Below are 15,486 nucleotides of genomic sequence, written 5' to 3'. Positions count from 1 at the left end.
GTGCTTTTGTGCATGCCTGGAGTAGCTTTAACCCAAAGAGCTTTTTCTTTATGTGAATACATTTTGTCAGTCACTGTTTTTTTGGCAGAATACTTTTTGCCTTTGCAGTCAGATGTGCTTTTGTCATCTACTTATGATACAAGTTCGCTGACTGCTCTGGGGGTTTCTGTCCCAAGAAACAAAGGATTGGGAGAGCCTTTCATGCTAAAAACAAGTATGGAGGAGTATTCTTGTGGCAGTTAAATAATGCTTGCAAGTATACAGTAAATTTTAACAGCACTGTTGTCAAGCTATTAATGCTCTGCACTGTTAAAAAACTTGCATGACATTTTAAAAGACACTTTCAAACACTTTTATTTCTGCACAGTTTGCAATATCCGCCTTAAAAACTTCCATGAAGAGATCACATTTGTTTCTGCTTAATATGGGCTCCATCTGACTCTTCTGAAAATCAAAGGAAATATTCCTTCCCACACCCCTGAGTAATTCTTTTATGTTTATAATGGAACCTGAAGTTAACTTTGTTTTCTTCCTTTTTCAACAGTGATGCCAATAAGCCCTGACAGTAGCATGGGTAGGCAAGAACCAGAAGAAGCAATACAGATCATATTCTCTGTGTCCTGTGACTAGGGCTGTTATGATTTTAATTTCCTAGGAACTGAATGAGCTTAAATAATAATAATTTAGGGGATGGTTTCTTGTCAGGCTACAGATGCTACAAGGAATATAGAACTAGCACTGGGAGGGTTTGTGTCGGTGCTTTGTCTTCTGCCATCAGCCAATGAATCCCATGGTGAATCCCATGGATGTGTGTTTGTGACAGAGATTTCTAGAATGCAGAGATAAAGGGAGACACTGAAAGAACAAATTATGAAACTAATTTAGAAGTGTAAAAAGCAAGGCAAGGGTTGTGTTAGACTGTTGCAAACAGATGGAATTTTAGATAGCAGCCAGGAAGAACCGCTGGCTTGAATTCAGGTGTTGGATAGAAACACATCTGGGTCATAAGTCAATTTAAAGGATCCGTTGAACGGGTGAGCTATAGGATGAGTAGTGCTAAAGGCAGTGCAATGAGTTATGTCACTGGAGTGAAAATCAAAGGAGATTTAGCTTTCTGTTTTGAGCAAGCACATGGCATGGCTCCCAGGTTTGCCCAGAGAGGTTGTGGCTGCCCCCTCCCTGGCAGTGTTTAAGGCCAGGTTGGATGGGCAACCTAGTCTAGAGGAAAGGTGCCCCTGCCTGTGGCAGGGGATTTGGAACTCGATGATCTTTAAGGTCCCTTCCAACCCAAACCATTCTGTGATGCTATGATTCATTCTGAGGAGCACAAAGGAAGATCTCTGCAGGGGGTTATTTCATTGCTTCATTCCTGAAACTAGAGAAAGCAATATTTGTCAACACATCTGAGATAACTTATAGTTAACAGGTAACAGAATAGGAACCTTGCTGTAAAGGGGGTTATCGGCTTGAAGAGAATATTCAATGATTACTTGGAAAAGTGATGTAAGAAATGGTCAAGTGATTCTTCCCGATGTTTGATTTTGGTCAGATGCCTGGTTACTGTGACACCTAAAGAATCTCTCCTGTGTTTTCTGTGTCCAAATATATTGGGAAAACACACTCCTGAATCTCAGCGTATATTTTGAGCAAATTCATGTCTAACAGGACTTTTGCCATCTCTCCAATTAACAAATAAAAATGCCTCTTCATTCTTACATGCAAGTTCTTGTTTGCCATGAAGCAAAGGCACAGGATTTTGACCCAGGTGGGCCTCTCAGGAGCTTGATTCCTTATACCACAACCAGTACTGAAAAGTATGGTGTATTGAACACATTTTTGCCTTTTACCTGAAGAACTGTTGCTTATTCCCTAGTTTTAGAAGTAGGTTGCTTCTGATATTGTTTGTGGGGGAAGAAGAATATGAAATATGTTTTCCTTGGTCCAAGAGATTTGAAAGGAGACTACACAGCTGCCAATACCTGCTAATTATAGTATTTTATGGATATCCTTCTCCCCACTCATCCCAGATCTTATATTTCTTTTCTGGTTGTCATATTGAGAACATAAATTCTTATCCTCACATTATCAAAACTGTAATTTATTACTTTCTTAGTGGTTTTATATTATAGCCTAAACCTGTCTCAGTGTTTGAAATGAAATTGCATCCATTATCTTGAATAGTGAAATTTTCTAAAGATTTCAAGATCTATGAAGAAATACAAGCAGGTATGTAATTATCTTTCATTCTTTTCTCTACAGGTTATTCCAAAGGACTATAAAACTATGACTGCTCTGGCAAAGGCCATCTCCAAGAACGTGCTCTTTGCTCATCTTGATGACAATGAACGAAGGTATGAGGTGCTTTATCATTTAAAGGAATCTGTAGCTTGACCTGAGGACAAGAAAATATATTAAATTTTAACTCAGGGAACAGAACTACTCTCACTGATGCATTTGAGTCATACTGGATGTACCCTCACACAGACTTATGGTATTATGACAGAAGGTAAAATCACAAGCTAAAAAAGGGCAAGAACAGGTTAGAATATGTTCAGATATTTATTAATATTTTCAAATCACCTGTGCCTGATGAACTTTATTCTAGGTTACTTAAGGAATTGGCTAAAGCAATCTCAGAAGCATTTGTAGTTACTTGTGAGAACTCAGGGAAGACAGATCAGGTGCTGGAAGGGTGAGAAGGAAAAAGCATGATGTTTATAAAGAGGTAAGCGAGAATTAGAGGTAAATTATTTTTTTCTTTGAAAAACTGGCACAAACAAGTTATGTGTAAGCACCTTAAGGAGACCAAGGAGTTCAGTAGCAGCCAATGTGACTTTTAAAAACTTGAAAATGTCTTTCTACAACTGAGTAGCAAGTCTTGTAGCTGGGGAAGGCACAACGGAGGCGAAACAGCTTGACTTCTAACTTTTTTGACATTAATGTGTGTGACAGTTTCATAAACAATCACAGGAAACATCTTCAGTGAAACCACTATGGAGTCTGTGCAAAACTGATTATATTGCCATACCAAATAGCAGTTATCAATGGTCCATCATTCTAATGGAAAGATATACTGAAGTGTGGGATGGGTTGGTCTGGTTTTCATCATTATTGTCATTAATGACCTCAGTGGTGGAATAGAGTGTGAGTGTTGAATTTTTAGATGACATGAAGATGGGAAGGGCTGCTAAAGCATTGAGAGATAAGGCTAGAATTCAGAACTATGCTGACAGGTTGAAGAAACGTTCTAGTAAAAGCAGGATGGATTGTCACTGCGCCAAGTGCAGAGGAGTATCCTTAGGCAGCAAGAACACCTTTATAAGACGGTTTTGCAGTTTTGGTAGTTTCTTGAAAAACTATGTGGAGCTTATTGTGAATCATGGTCTGAACATTAGTCACTAATGTCAAGCTGTTTTGAAAATACTGTTTTACTGGGATAACAAAACAGGAGAACGTGCAAGACGTCCCAGTGTTGGAAAGATTTCAGCTGGGACACAGCATCCAGTTTGGGCACTGCACTTCAAGAATAAACAGTTGGAGGAACGATCCAAATCTAGATAACATCACTTCTGAAGAAAGAATGGGATTGGTTGGCCTGCAGAACAAAAGTCAGGGGCAAAGGGACGCTATAATAGCTTATAATTGAATTGACGAGAAACTAGCTGTAAAAAGTTAAAACAACATCAGGGCTTCACAAAATTAATTTCTTGTTGTATTTTAATAGGTATAGTTTGATTTTGATTATTAAAATATTGCACATCTAACAAATACTGGACTATATTAAAAACTTCTGTGAAATACATGCAGGGTAAATATTTATGAGCTGTGGGGAAAAGAGGGATGTTAAGGGGGTGATGGGCTTTATGAACTAAACAGCTTAATGAGTTGCAGAGAGTACATGGGTGTGTACCAGTGTGCCTGCCTTTGAGCTCATCTTTGTTTCTTGTCTTGTTATCACCTGAAACTCAGTTGCAGTCTTCTCAGAGTAGCCTTATGTCATATGTTTGCTTCCCTGGTTGGGATGTGTGGCAAAGCCTTTTCACTTTGTTTCGGCCTTTGATGTATTTACTCTGCAGTTAGGATGTATTTAATGCCTGGGTAGTTAAGCTTGGATTTTGATAGTGCTGTTATATCATCCTGCAGGTCCTTAGGCATGTGTGCTCTAACTTCTCTCTCCTCCTTTCCCCTACCTCATGTGATGACATATTGGCTGGCTTGTGTTCACATGAGGGTTTTGCCCTTTGTTCTGATTTTCTTCCATACTCCACTTCCTTCATGACTCTACTCAAAAACTCTTGGAAGACACTGCTCAAAGGGTTTTATTAGGTGGACAGTGGAGCATGTTAGTTAAGCTCAGATGTGACCGCAGCAAGATTTGCTGGAAAAGCATAGTTCATACTGGTGTGCAACATCATGCAGAAGCTGTGGAGATGACCACCAAGAGGACAGTGTTCCCAGGCAGAGAACACTCTAAAGACCTGCTAATTATGATTGCTGCAAGATCAGCAACTCTGGTCTTGGCTTGGTGCTCACCAAAGCCTTACATATATATATGCACAGTCCTGTGAAACATGCTTCTTGTGTGACAGCTCTGAAGGAGCTTCTTGTGGCGTAGAACAACTTCTGATACAGAGGACAGCACTGTGCAGGCTGTGCACCCAGAAGAACTAGGAATTTTTCTGCAGTCTGTTCAAGGATGAACAGCCTTGAGAGAAAACATCGGTGAAGCTGGACCTACAGCCAGGTAAGAGGCATTCACCCTCTCTTTCATTATGGTGGGGAAAAGTGAAATGGCAACATTAACTGTGAGGGATTTTTGCATTATGAACATACATTTATTTTTTATAGCTGGTGTTCTTTGCAACAGTTTGTCTTTAGCTTCAGTTGAAGGCAGAAGCCATCTTATTTCTCTGCTCTTCATTGCACCTGTGATCCAAGAGGAAATCCCAGCAAAAAAAATTACATAAAATCCTTGATTATGGCATTTGTACATAATAAAAAGAACTCAAAGGTGAAATTACAGACTTTGCAGAAGTGCATATTTCAGAAAGTGCGTCCCTTCAGAATGCTGGTGGGAAGCTACGCTTAATAACGTTCAAGTGTTGTCTTAGGTGGCCTGTGCTATAGATTCTAATGGCTGAATAAGGGGAAGAAGGTCCTTGCTGATCCTGTCCCTCCTGGTTCCAATGTGATCTCATGGTTCAGGTCCATTCTGAAGGCCTTTAAAAGTTTGCATAAACTTTCCTCCTTTTGATCTGTGTCACTGGAGAGTTTTGCATATGGGAGAAATCAGCAAGGCAGGGTGTGTTGTACTGATGCCCTCTCTGCTGCTTTGGTTTTGTTCAGTCAGCAGGCAGTGAATGATTTCTATGCATGCAAAGATAGAATTACACCCATAACTTGGCAACATTTTATTTCCTCTCCCACTCTTCGATATCCAGCAGATTAACATCCTCTAAGGCTTCCTAGTTGTGAAATGGTGTATAAAGGCAAAATTGGTAACAAGGGGCTAGTCTGATTGTCCTAGTCTCTTCTAACCTGGCAGTATAGCTAGTATTTTTTATCGGTTCAGCATGTAATGCTGGAATACAAGTACACCCACTTGGCTTTGCCATGATGTTGAACAATAAAGGGCGAGGGGGAAAGGAAGAGATTGTTGATTATCCTTCTGTGGATAAAAATAAAAGATTTTTTTTCATCGACAGGATGTTCTGTCTCTACTGGACAGGGGCAGCCACTGAGAGGGGGGCAGTGAGAAGGTTCAGAGGTGACCTGCTGTGGGAATGGAAGTTGGACCCAAAGCTGATGATTGTCAAGGAGAAGGAAATAAAACTGAAGCATAACCAGTGGGTGAGAGAACAGGACTGAGAGCAGCAGGAGTGTCAGCCTTGGTTCCAGGAGGTCACCAGTGCCTGCCTGCTCTGCTGTGAGTCGTGAGGCACATCTGTCAGTCCCTGTTCAGAAGCTCGGTGGCTTCCTGACCACATAAAGAAGTGGAATGATTAAACGTTCACCATATCTGTATATAAATGCTATGTAAAATTTATATGTAAAAGCTATGTAAAACTTGTTCGTCAAGGAGTAAAGAGAGTAGATAAATATTTAATATGAACTTCCAGACTCCACTTTTGGCATTTTAGCTAATATCATAATTTTTACAAGCATTTATACTTTATTACTAGTGTACAGGCAGCTCTAATGCCTGCAACAGCTTTCAGAAAACTTTTGTGTACTTTATTACTTGGATTAATAATAAATGGTTTGTTTGAATGGTATACTGGTGTGAAACTACTTCGGAAACAAGAGTCAGGAAATTGTATTTGATGCTTTTGCTAAAATATTGAGTTCTAGCAAAGGCACAAAAATAGCAACAACAAATGAACTAAATACTAGACAAAACTGCTGTATTTATTACAGCAACACACAGGGTTGCGTTTACTCTTTCCATGGCAAAGCTATGAGAATAAAGGGCATTTTTTATTTTCTATGCTTGTTGGGGCCAAGATGCTAAGATGAAAATTGGCACTGGTACTGGGCATGCAAGCCAGCCAAGAGTTTTCTTCAAGCAAAAATTCTTACCCTTTTCACAGCATCCTCCCAAACATTGTGGAGGGCACACGCTACTGTGACACTGTAGATAAAATTGAAGACAAGTTGTTGTAGATACCGTCATCTTGCTGTTAGCATTTCAGAAAAATGTTCTACTACCTTCTTGCAAATGTGTTTTAAGTAACCCATGTTTTTCAATTCAGGAAGTTTTGTAAGCCATGATTGGTGGCAAAGTGGGGTCTTATAGGGACTTACTGGGCATAAACACACGCTATTTGAAAGATATTAGTGTCCAAATTAAGACTTCCTCAGCACTGAGACACAATAACGCTCCTAAAATTTATTAAGGGCTGCCGCAGAGGGGAAATGTGTAATCATGTATCTGTGTCCCCTGAAGACAAAACATCAGAATTAGGCTTAAATTGTACAAGGTGAATGTAAACTAGACACGTGGTGGTAATTCCTGGGGGTAAGGATACTTAAATAGATTGTAGAATCTATAATTGTTAAGAACAGGTTAAGCGTATCTCTTTGAACATAATTTAGTTTGTCCTCTGGATAGGAGAAGTCTCTTAGCTCTATTTTTGTGGTTCTTGGATCCTCAGTAATGGGAAGCCAGTGTATTCTTTCTGTATGCATTTTTCTTTTCTTTTTTTTTTAATCTATTTGAAGGGTTATTGTTATTTCTCACATCTTCTGTTTTCTCAACTAGATGAATCTAATGCTCCCCATCTTCCTTTGCAGACCATGTTCTCAGACCACTGATCATGTTTGTTGTTCTCCTCAACTTTCTCTAGCTGGTCCACCTCTTTCTTGTTTCTTTGTATTTTTCACAGCAACAGGATATTGTTGACTTCTACTTAGCACGTGATCAGTGGAATCATTGGATCCTTTCCTGCAGAAATGCTACCTTGGCAGCGAATCTTCACCATGTATTTATGCCGTTGGTTATTCCTACCCAAGTATACTTAGTTGTTGTGTCTTTATTGAAAGTGTATCTATTTTCTCAGACCATTTCTTCAATTTGTAATCATTTTACATCCTAACATTGTTTTTTGAAGTGCTTGCAGCTCCTTTACAGCTAGGTATTGGCTTCATATTCAGAAATCACACTCTTTATCCAGGTCAGTAATGGCTTGGGTACTTTTTTCAGTACAGGCATAATCTAACATGAGAAAAGTTGTTTTCCATAGCTAACATGATTTTTTGTTGTTGTCCTGTTGATCTCATCTTGAAATATTCTTGAAAGTTCTGGTGATTAGTGAATTTCAAGGATATTATTATTGCTATAAGCTTTATTCACGTCTGCATAATACCACGTTTTATTAAAGCACTGGCTGCAGGCCAGCTGGAAAACCTCGTGTATGTGGAAGAAACCTAAGACGGCACCATTCAGGAGCAAGATATTTTAGAAAGAGGATGCCACAGCTATGACATATTCATTACACATCCTGTATTTTCCTTGCATTTGTAACTTAACTCTTTTGTTAAAAAATCAGACACACATCTAGCTTTGTATAGGCCTGTGCTTCGTATATGCTTACAGTGTGCAGAACAGTGCAAGAAAAATTCCCTTCCCGTGATACTGTGTTAGTGTTTCTGTATCTCCAGGAATCCACATTGTGCTAAAACCCTGTGGATGTTTAGGGGAGATATTTACTCTGCTTGTGTCTAAGTTAGCTGGTGCTCAAAACAGCTCAATTAGGAGCCTCAGGGTATGGTTTTACCGTTGATTTAAGCCAAATTCTGAGCTGGTACCAAAGGAGGAAGTAACACAGTGAGTGCCAAACCTTGGCTGCATGTTCCTGTTGTTCTCGTGGCCGCTGTTAGCCAGATCAGCTCTCTGAAAAGGGATCCTCCCTTGGAGGGTTAGTTGTCAGTCAGATCAGGTCCTTCCTCCCACCTTCTACCTGGCTGCAGAAATACTTTGGCTAGCTGACAGGAGGTGGTGGAAACATGCAGCTGGGAGAAGAGGGCAGGGCAGGACCTCCCCTTTTGGCAGCAGCAGGGGCTGAAATAAAATTAAGGGATTGCAAAACTGCACCTTAATTTCTCTTACTAGTCATTGGACAAAGTCAGAGGGTGGAAACAGATGGCATGAATACCTCTATAATGTGCAATTGTTCCTTGCCAAGAACGCTCAAAATGTAGAGCTAAGCCCTTCTGAACATTAAAAGAAAGAATAAGAGATGAGAGAGAAATGGCACAGCGAGGCATAGCAGAGTGGGGGACGGAGGGCTTTGTTGAGTCAATAATGTGTCTTCCTTGAGTTATATTAGGATTTTTTGTGACCAAAGAGTTGGATGGGATTCTTCCCCCTCCTTTTTGGGAGTAGCAACACAGAGAGGAGGATGACAGCATCATCCCAATGCACTTTGTGCAGGGTGCGCAGTGGGATGGGCTGCACGCTGTGAAGGTTTGCAGAGGTGTGAATGTCCTACCTGTGCTGGAACTTCGGGAGATGGTCAGCAGACTGTGGTAACTTGGGGTAACTTGTATATACAAGTTATAGGTACATGGAACAGATTTGGTACTGAAGAGGCTGGTGCAAAACCTCTCTGTGTGGGAGATTTGTTTCTGATCATCAGTCCTATCAGATGATTCTACTTGTAAGCAACCAGGAAGAGGAAATATGTCTCTCAAATCAACCAAGGCATGCTAAACAAACTTTCCCTCTTTAGGTAACACCAAGGTATTTTCCAGGTAAACTGCCTGGCAGTCCAGCTTTCCTTTGTGCCTTTTATGCCTTGTTTATGGCCTTAATTCGGCATGACATTTAAAAGAGCATGTTTAACTGTGAGTTGTTCCATTGACTTGTTGTTATGGATGTCAGAGGAACTATTCATGTGTTTAAATGGAAGCACATTCAGTCCTGCTGAATTGGAGCTTGCCAATGAGGAATACTACTTAAACAAGAAAAAGTTATGGATTTTGGAGACAAGAGTCATCTGGCAGCAGAAGTGGAAATGAAACCAGGTAGAATTGCCCAGCCATTTGGAAAATAAATGATCCAATTCTCCATTCAAGGTTTAGCCATGGATTTAACACTGACTTTATTTTCCAGTACATCCATCTCATTTACCCAAGAATTATTGTCTTTAATTACTATTGTGGTGCCTGCAGACAGCAGTCTTTAAATTAGTTACACAAAGTTCTGCTCTCAGCAGGCATCGGGAGATTGTATCTGCTGTAGTATCAATCCCTTTACAGCAGCCTGACAGTGTACAGACTTTGTACTAGGAATGTACTTTTTGTGATGTCAGTTTTTGGCCTGGTAGATAGGTTATTCTCTTAAACATAACTAAAAGCACACACATTTAGTATTTATGGATATTTTTATCTTGAGAAACAAATACTGTCAGTTCATAGCTTTTTAGAGGTTGTGATTCACCCTCAGTGTTTCGTTAGACACTTTATATTCTTCATCACAAATACTAGCGGCGCCATTCCTAATGGTAGTTATTTTTAATTCTGCATAAAGTAGTGGTTTACATATGGGCAGTATGTCACCCATTCTGGAAAAACAGAGTTAAAGCAGAGAAGTAATTTACATATATCCTTTTTAGATCTAGGAAAAAAAAAAGGCTGAGACAAATAGTATTCATGCATGCCTGTGAAAAAATCTTGAGTCTAAACTTATTTCTCTCTATATAAAATAGAAAAATTAAGACTACTGCCAAATTTAATAGGCCTTGTAAAATCTTTCTACCACTGCAGTATATATGACCGTGCCTTTGTGTGCTTCTTTACACAACAGTTAGCTGGCAGTGGTTCTGAAAACGCGTTACTCAATGCTAAGGCTTTCCAGAATTAAACACAAAGGTTGAATAAAAGAACATCCACTCTTCTCCGCAAGTCTTTGTCTTCTGCATCAGAGCAGCTGGAAGCTTGTTGGGAGCAGTAATTTGTCTTTGTGCATGGATGAACAAGGGTTTATTTCAACTAAAGCTCTTTAAAATGAGGCTTCCTTTTTTTTTTTCCCTCCCCAGAAGGGTTGTAGGTAACCTGTCAACAGTTACTTCTACACTAATAAGTCTTCATTAGGTGACTGATTCTGCAACCTTGCATGGCTTTGAAAGCGTACATGTCTTCAGGTGGGAGTATTACCTGTACCGGTGCTGGAGGATCAACTGTATGATTAAGTTGCTTAGTTATGCATTTAGAAGAGGATGTGCAAAGGGCTTAAAGGAACTAGATATTCACGTTGATTGATGTATAGTGGGAAGTGAACATTAACTCCTATAAGGTTCTCTTGAAAATCTCCATCTTACCTTCTGAATGGTTAGACCTGTGTGTTTCCATTATGAGATGACATCTGCTTAGTAACACCACGTTTGGAAAGACAGAAAGAAACCCACCTTCAAACAAAAAATAATCTATAATACTATGAGGTTTAGTGGTGGTTATTTTCCTTATACAAAGAGAAGATTCAGCTCAACAACCAGATGAAATTTCTCTGTCATTCCAGTGCACTTAATGGAAATACCAAGTGTAAGTTATTTGACTGTTAGGCTGCTAACTCTGTTTTAATGAAAAAAAATCTGACAAACCCAAACAATGATTTAGTTCTTGTTTTACAAGTTCCTTTCTAAAGACTTTGACCTGAAGTACATCGCATCTTGTGAGGTAACAGCTGGTCTATCATTGTCTTCGGAAAAAAGTAACAGTTGCTAAGATTTCAAGAAACAAAGATGGTCTTTGAATCAACTGGAACAGCTGTAAGAGACTGACACACCATGCACTGTCAGCTGCTAAATTCAGATATTCAGACTGCCCGAAATGGGATACTTTAACCCTTTGGCACCATCACATTCCTTTTCTCTCTGTTTTTCTTTTAAAAAAATCGTGTTTTTGCTTTCAGAAATATAAAAAAACCCACAAAACTATCACTTTCTTTGTAGGGATTTTATTTTTTACATTTATTCAACTTCTGATTTATAAGCAATAGGAAGACAAGCTTTTTGACAGATGAAATTTGGATTAGAAAAGTATAACGCGCTCCTCTGTGTGGTGCATTAAATAGAAAATATAGTAGTGCGTATCCAGAAAACAGCATCAGATGCTATTTTAAGGTACTCAGCATCTTCCCAGTTCTGTATGTGGAGAGTGTATTTAGTGTAATGAAGCAGAATGAAGGTGAATTTATCATATCTAGAAGGGAAAGGTAAGTGATAGCAATGGTCTCTTTGACAGACAGAGGCATGTGAGATCCAAAAGCTGGTGGCTGAAGTTGGGCACATTCAGACTGGAAAAGTTTAGTTTTTTCTTTTTAGAGTAATCAGGGAACTGTTCCATGATTTAAATTAACTTGGGATGTGGCAGATTTTCCATTGCTTGAAGCCTTCAGATCAAGCTTGGCTCTCTGCTGTTGCTAGTTCATGCAGCGCTTTCTGAAGTGCTCCAGACTATTGTGGGTTTTTTTTCAAAGATGGCAAAATGTGATGACGTGAAAATTTATTTTACTTAATGAAGAGTCAGCAACCATCTCTTGTGAACAACACACTTGTATGACTTTGGTACGCCTGAAAGCCAAGCTGTTACAACTTGGAGCCTGACTGATTTTTGGATGCCTGAAATAGGCACATATCGTGACTCTTGCTAAACTATTGTTTTAGTTCAATTACAAAGGATGGGATATTATTCAGGAGCCTCTGAGATTTTGTAGTCTGTGTTAGATGGTATCAGGAAAGCTGTAGTTGCCTTAGCAGCTATTCATCAGTTAGCTCTCCATGCTGCATGGCTGATCTTACCGCTGATGGAGGGGTTGAAGCACCCAGTAAGTGGTACCCTGAGCCCTCTGCTTTGCTTCTTGAAGAGTGCTGCTGATCAGGCAATGAGACTGGTGTCTCAGCACGGGACACACTGTTTTCTTGCCCAAAGAGCCATGCTGGATCAAGCATGCTCCTAAGTGATTTACTTCAGTATTTCCAAGCAGGGCATAGTGATCGCTTCTTATCAAAGCTCTTGTACTGATCACATATAATCTACTTTCTTGTGCCCTGTACTCCTAGGGCCTGATCCTGTGCCGTCTCAGTAACTGAAACATTGGCAGTTATCATCACTGTTTGCAGTGTTTGCAGTGGTAGTTTATTCTTCTGTTTGTGGATATGACCATGTGAAAAAGTGGATTTATATCATGACCCCAGAGGATTTGAAAGTTCTTTGCTAATGTGAATGAATTTCATAGAGTAAAGGCTGAAATAAATAGAACGATTTTCCAGATGTGATAATTGATGTAAGCAGAATAAACTGTGCAATCTAGAGCTTTAATTCTCATTAATAGGAAAGCACTTTACTGTCCTGATAGACTATTTTATAGTTACCGTTACTACAGGGCCCACGGTAAGGCTAGACCGCCTGACAAGCCTCTCTCCATTTTGCTGTCATTAAGCCAAATGGCAGCTCAGGTTTCCACATCTTTAACGGTTGGACTTAGTGATCCTAAAATTCTTTTCCAACCAAAACAATTCTATGATTCTATCACTTTTTTTTTTCATATGTCTGATAGTCTGTGAGATCTGTTTGTCATGAAAAGTCAAGGAGAAATAAGAGAAAGAAACCAACATATTTACATATTTTCTGAATTTAATTTTTACTTTTTTTATTCTTCATTTAAAAGATTTGTAAGAAGACTTTGAAATGCTCGCTATTCTTTTCCCTAACAGAAGCACATCACTATCTTATGAAGTGAATGAGAATTACATTTTAATATCTAGAAACAGACCTTGGCCTTTTGACATCCTAATAATTCCCAGAACATCCAGCTGAACTTTCACCACGATAGACTGGATTTGCTATGTTAAAATAGTGTAGCAGTGCCCTGATTCCAAGTCTTGACAGTTTCATCACCACACTTGACCCGTGTTCCTTGTACATCTGCTTTCTGCAACGTGGTTACAACATCGATGTAGATTTTTCTTTGCTTTTAGAAACTTGGTTTAAAACAGTGATTTGGCATAAATTGTGTTTCATCCCAGTTTACTTTCTGTTCCTTAATGGTATGTCATGTGTCATGTTTCCTCTCTTTTTAAATCCCGTGCTTTGACTAGAACTTATTTCCAAGAATATGAAATTATTGTTCTATTATTAGAACACAGGGTTTGATTCCTTGACAAGTTGACAAGAGCTTTGCAGCACTTTGCAGGAACAGCCCTTCCTAATCAATACTGTCCTCAGCAACGTCAGTTTCCCCTGGTACAAAAATATAGCTGAAATAAAGCTGCTCAATTGCTTGGACAATGTGTTGTGGTATCTGGGACTTAATGCTCGCTTTTTCACACTCACTCCACCCTCTGATGCTGACAGTCATCTTCAGAGCAGGAGCTAGAAACACGCCTTTTTAATGCCTGATCGCTTACATACACGTTCTAATTGAGTTCTTCATAGATTCCAACATCTATCAAGTTTTCTTGGCCGTCATATACCATATTAATATAGGCTCATGGTCATCTGACTCCTGGCATTTTTTGGTAATAAGTAAATTGCATTTAGACTAGAAAGAGAATAAACCTACTAAACTGGTGCACCTTGGGATCTTCCTTATGTTGCAGGGTTTTTTCCACTGGCTTCTGAGTGGTTTTATTTATTGTGCTCTTTGGCTTTGGGACTTCCTTCCTCTTCTGTTTTAGGATTTTAGCCAAATTCAGCACTTGAGATCTGATCTTCACTTTAATATGCTCAGTGTAGGCTCTTTTTAATTACCCTGGCTATATATCATTATGTCAGAAAATTTAGATTTCTTTTGCAGCAACTTCCTATTAAAACAATTGCCTGATGAATACGGTTATTGTGGATGTGAATGATGTGCATTTAGAATAGTTTCATTTTCAAAGGATGCTTTCATGGAAAACAAGGTTAAATTGTGTGGGAACAATGGAGATTCTGCAAACAGCTCTAATAGGTTGTTCCTTTCTTCCTTCCAATACTTACTTAGTGTTAGAAATCAGATTAGAGCACAAGAGATACAGGGAGGAAAAGAAAATACAGAGCTATATTGTTCTTAGACTCCAGAACCACGTTCTTAAAGCCCACGGGTGAAATAATGAACAATTCGTGTGAAGGTTACATAGAGCTTATTTCTGCTAAAGTTCTCCCCATTTCTTGTTTATCCTTTTTATTTGTTTTGTTGCTTTGTTCTAGTGCCGTAGTGACACCCTCTGGCAATGGCAGGGTGGTTTCGTTGCCATTAGGGAACTCTTTAGCAATCAGTGAGCAATATCTCGCTGGAAAGGCATTGGCGTACCCTGTGCTTCCTTCCCTCTCAGAGCTAGTTTGGCTCAAGACTAAAAATCACACACGTGAAGTTAATTAATGTTGTACATGAACGCGATGGCTAATTGATACAAATTAAAGTACCGTGTAGTAAATAATGTTGGGCAGCTTTTTTTTTGGTGAGCAGCTTGAAAAGTCTCCCTTTGTACTTAATTTGTTTACATCAGCTCTAAAGGATGCTTTTCTCTTCTGGAGTGCAGCCTCTGAGCAAAGCCTTACAGACGCTCTGGCTGCTGTGTGGCTTGCACCAGAACAGAGGTGACTCACTGATCCATTCTACCTGGGAAATAAAACAGGTTTTTAAAGATGGAAAAGCTATTGTGAGTTGTCTGCCTACTGTTAATTTTGTATTTTGCATTGGTAATGCTTTTATTTGTGCTGTTTTACACTATGGGTCACAAAATGCAAACTTCTTGCAGCTGAAATTTTTCCAGGCAGTATAATGAGAAAAAACAGTAAGCTTTTGAGGCAGTTGGAACAGCGAAGTGGCACGGCTGAGGCTTGGAGGAAGGCATTAAGATGCCGAAGTCCTATTAAATTCAAGGTGTTGGAGAATACTTAACGTTTTTTATTGGATCTAGATCTATGTCTCATTTTGCTAAGTAACTTCATGTGTGTCTATAGGGCAAACTGGTAGTACGGAACTACCTAAATGATTGAGTTAGG

General features: G+C 39.3%; 1 protein-coding gene across 3 annotated transcripts in view; it reads left to right on the top strand.

The window, feature by feature from the left end:
* PRKAR1B (protein kinase cAMP-dependent type I regulatory subunit beta) overlaps window positions 1-15,486 on the top strand; it is a 98,111-nt gene that overhangs the window by 15,074 nt on the left and 67,551 nt on the right. For all 3 annotated transcript variants that reach the window (XM_068422331.1, XM_068422332.1, XM_068422333.1), the window contains exon 4: window positions 2,260-2,351. In XM_068422331.1, coding sequence (XP_068278432.1) covers window positions 2,260-2,351 — 92 coding nt within the window. The remainder of the gene's footprint in view (window positions 1-2,259; window positions 2,352-15,486) is intronic.

Source organism: Nyctibius grandis, chromosome Z (assembly GCF_013368605.1).
Source record: "Nyctibius grandis isolate bNycGra1 chromosome Z, bNycGra1.pri, whole genome shotgun sequence".
Taxonomy (NCBI): Eukaryota; Metazoa; Chordata; class Aves; order Nyctibiiformes; family Nyctibiidae; genus Nyctibius; species Nyctibius grandis.
Note: the sequence above shows the minus strand (reverse complement) of the source record. Positions and strands in the feature narration are given on the sequence as shown.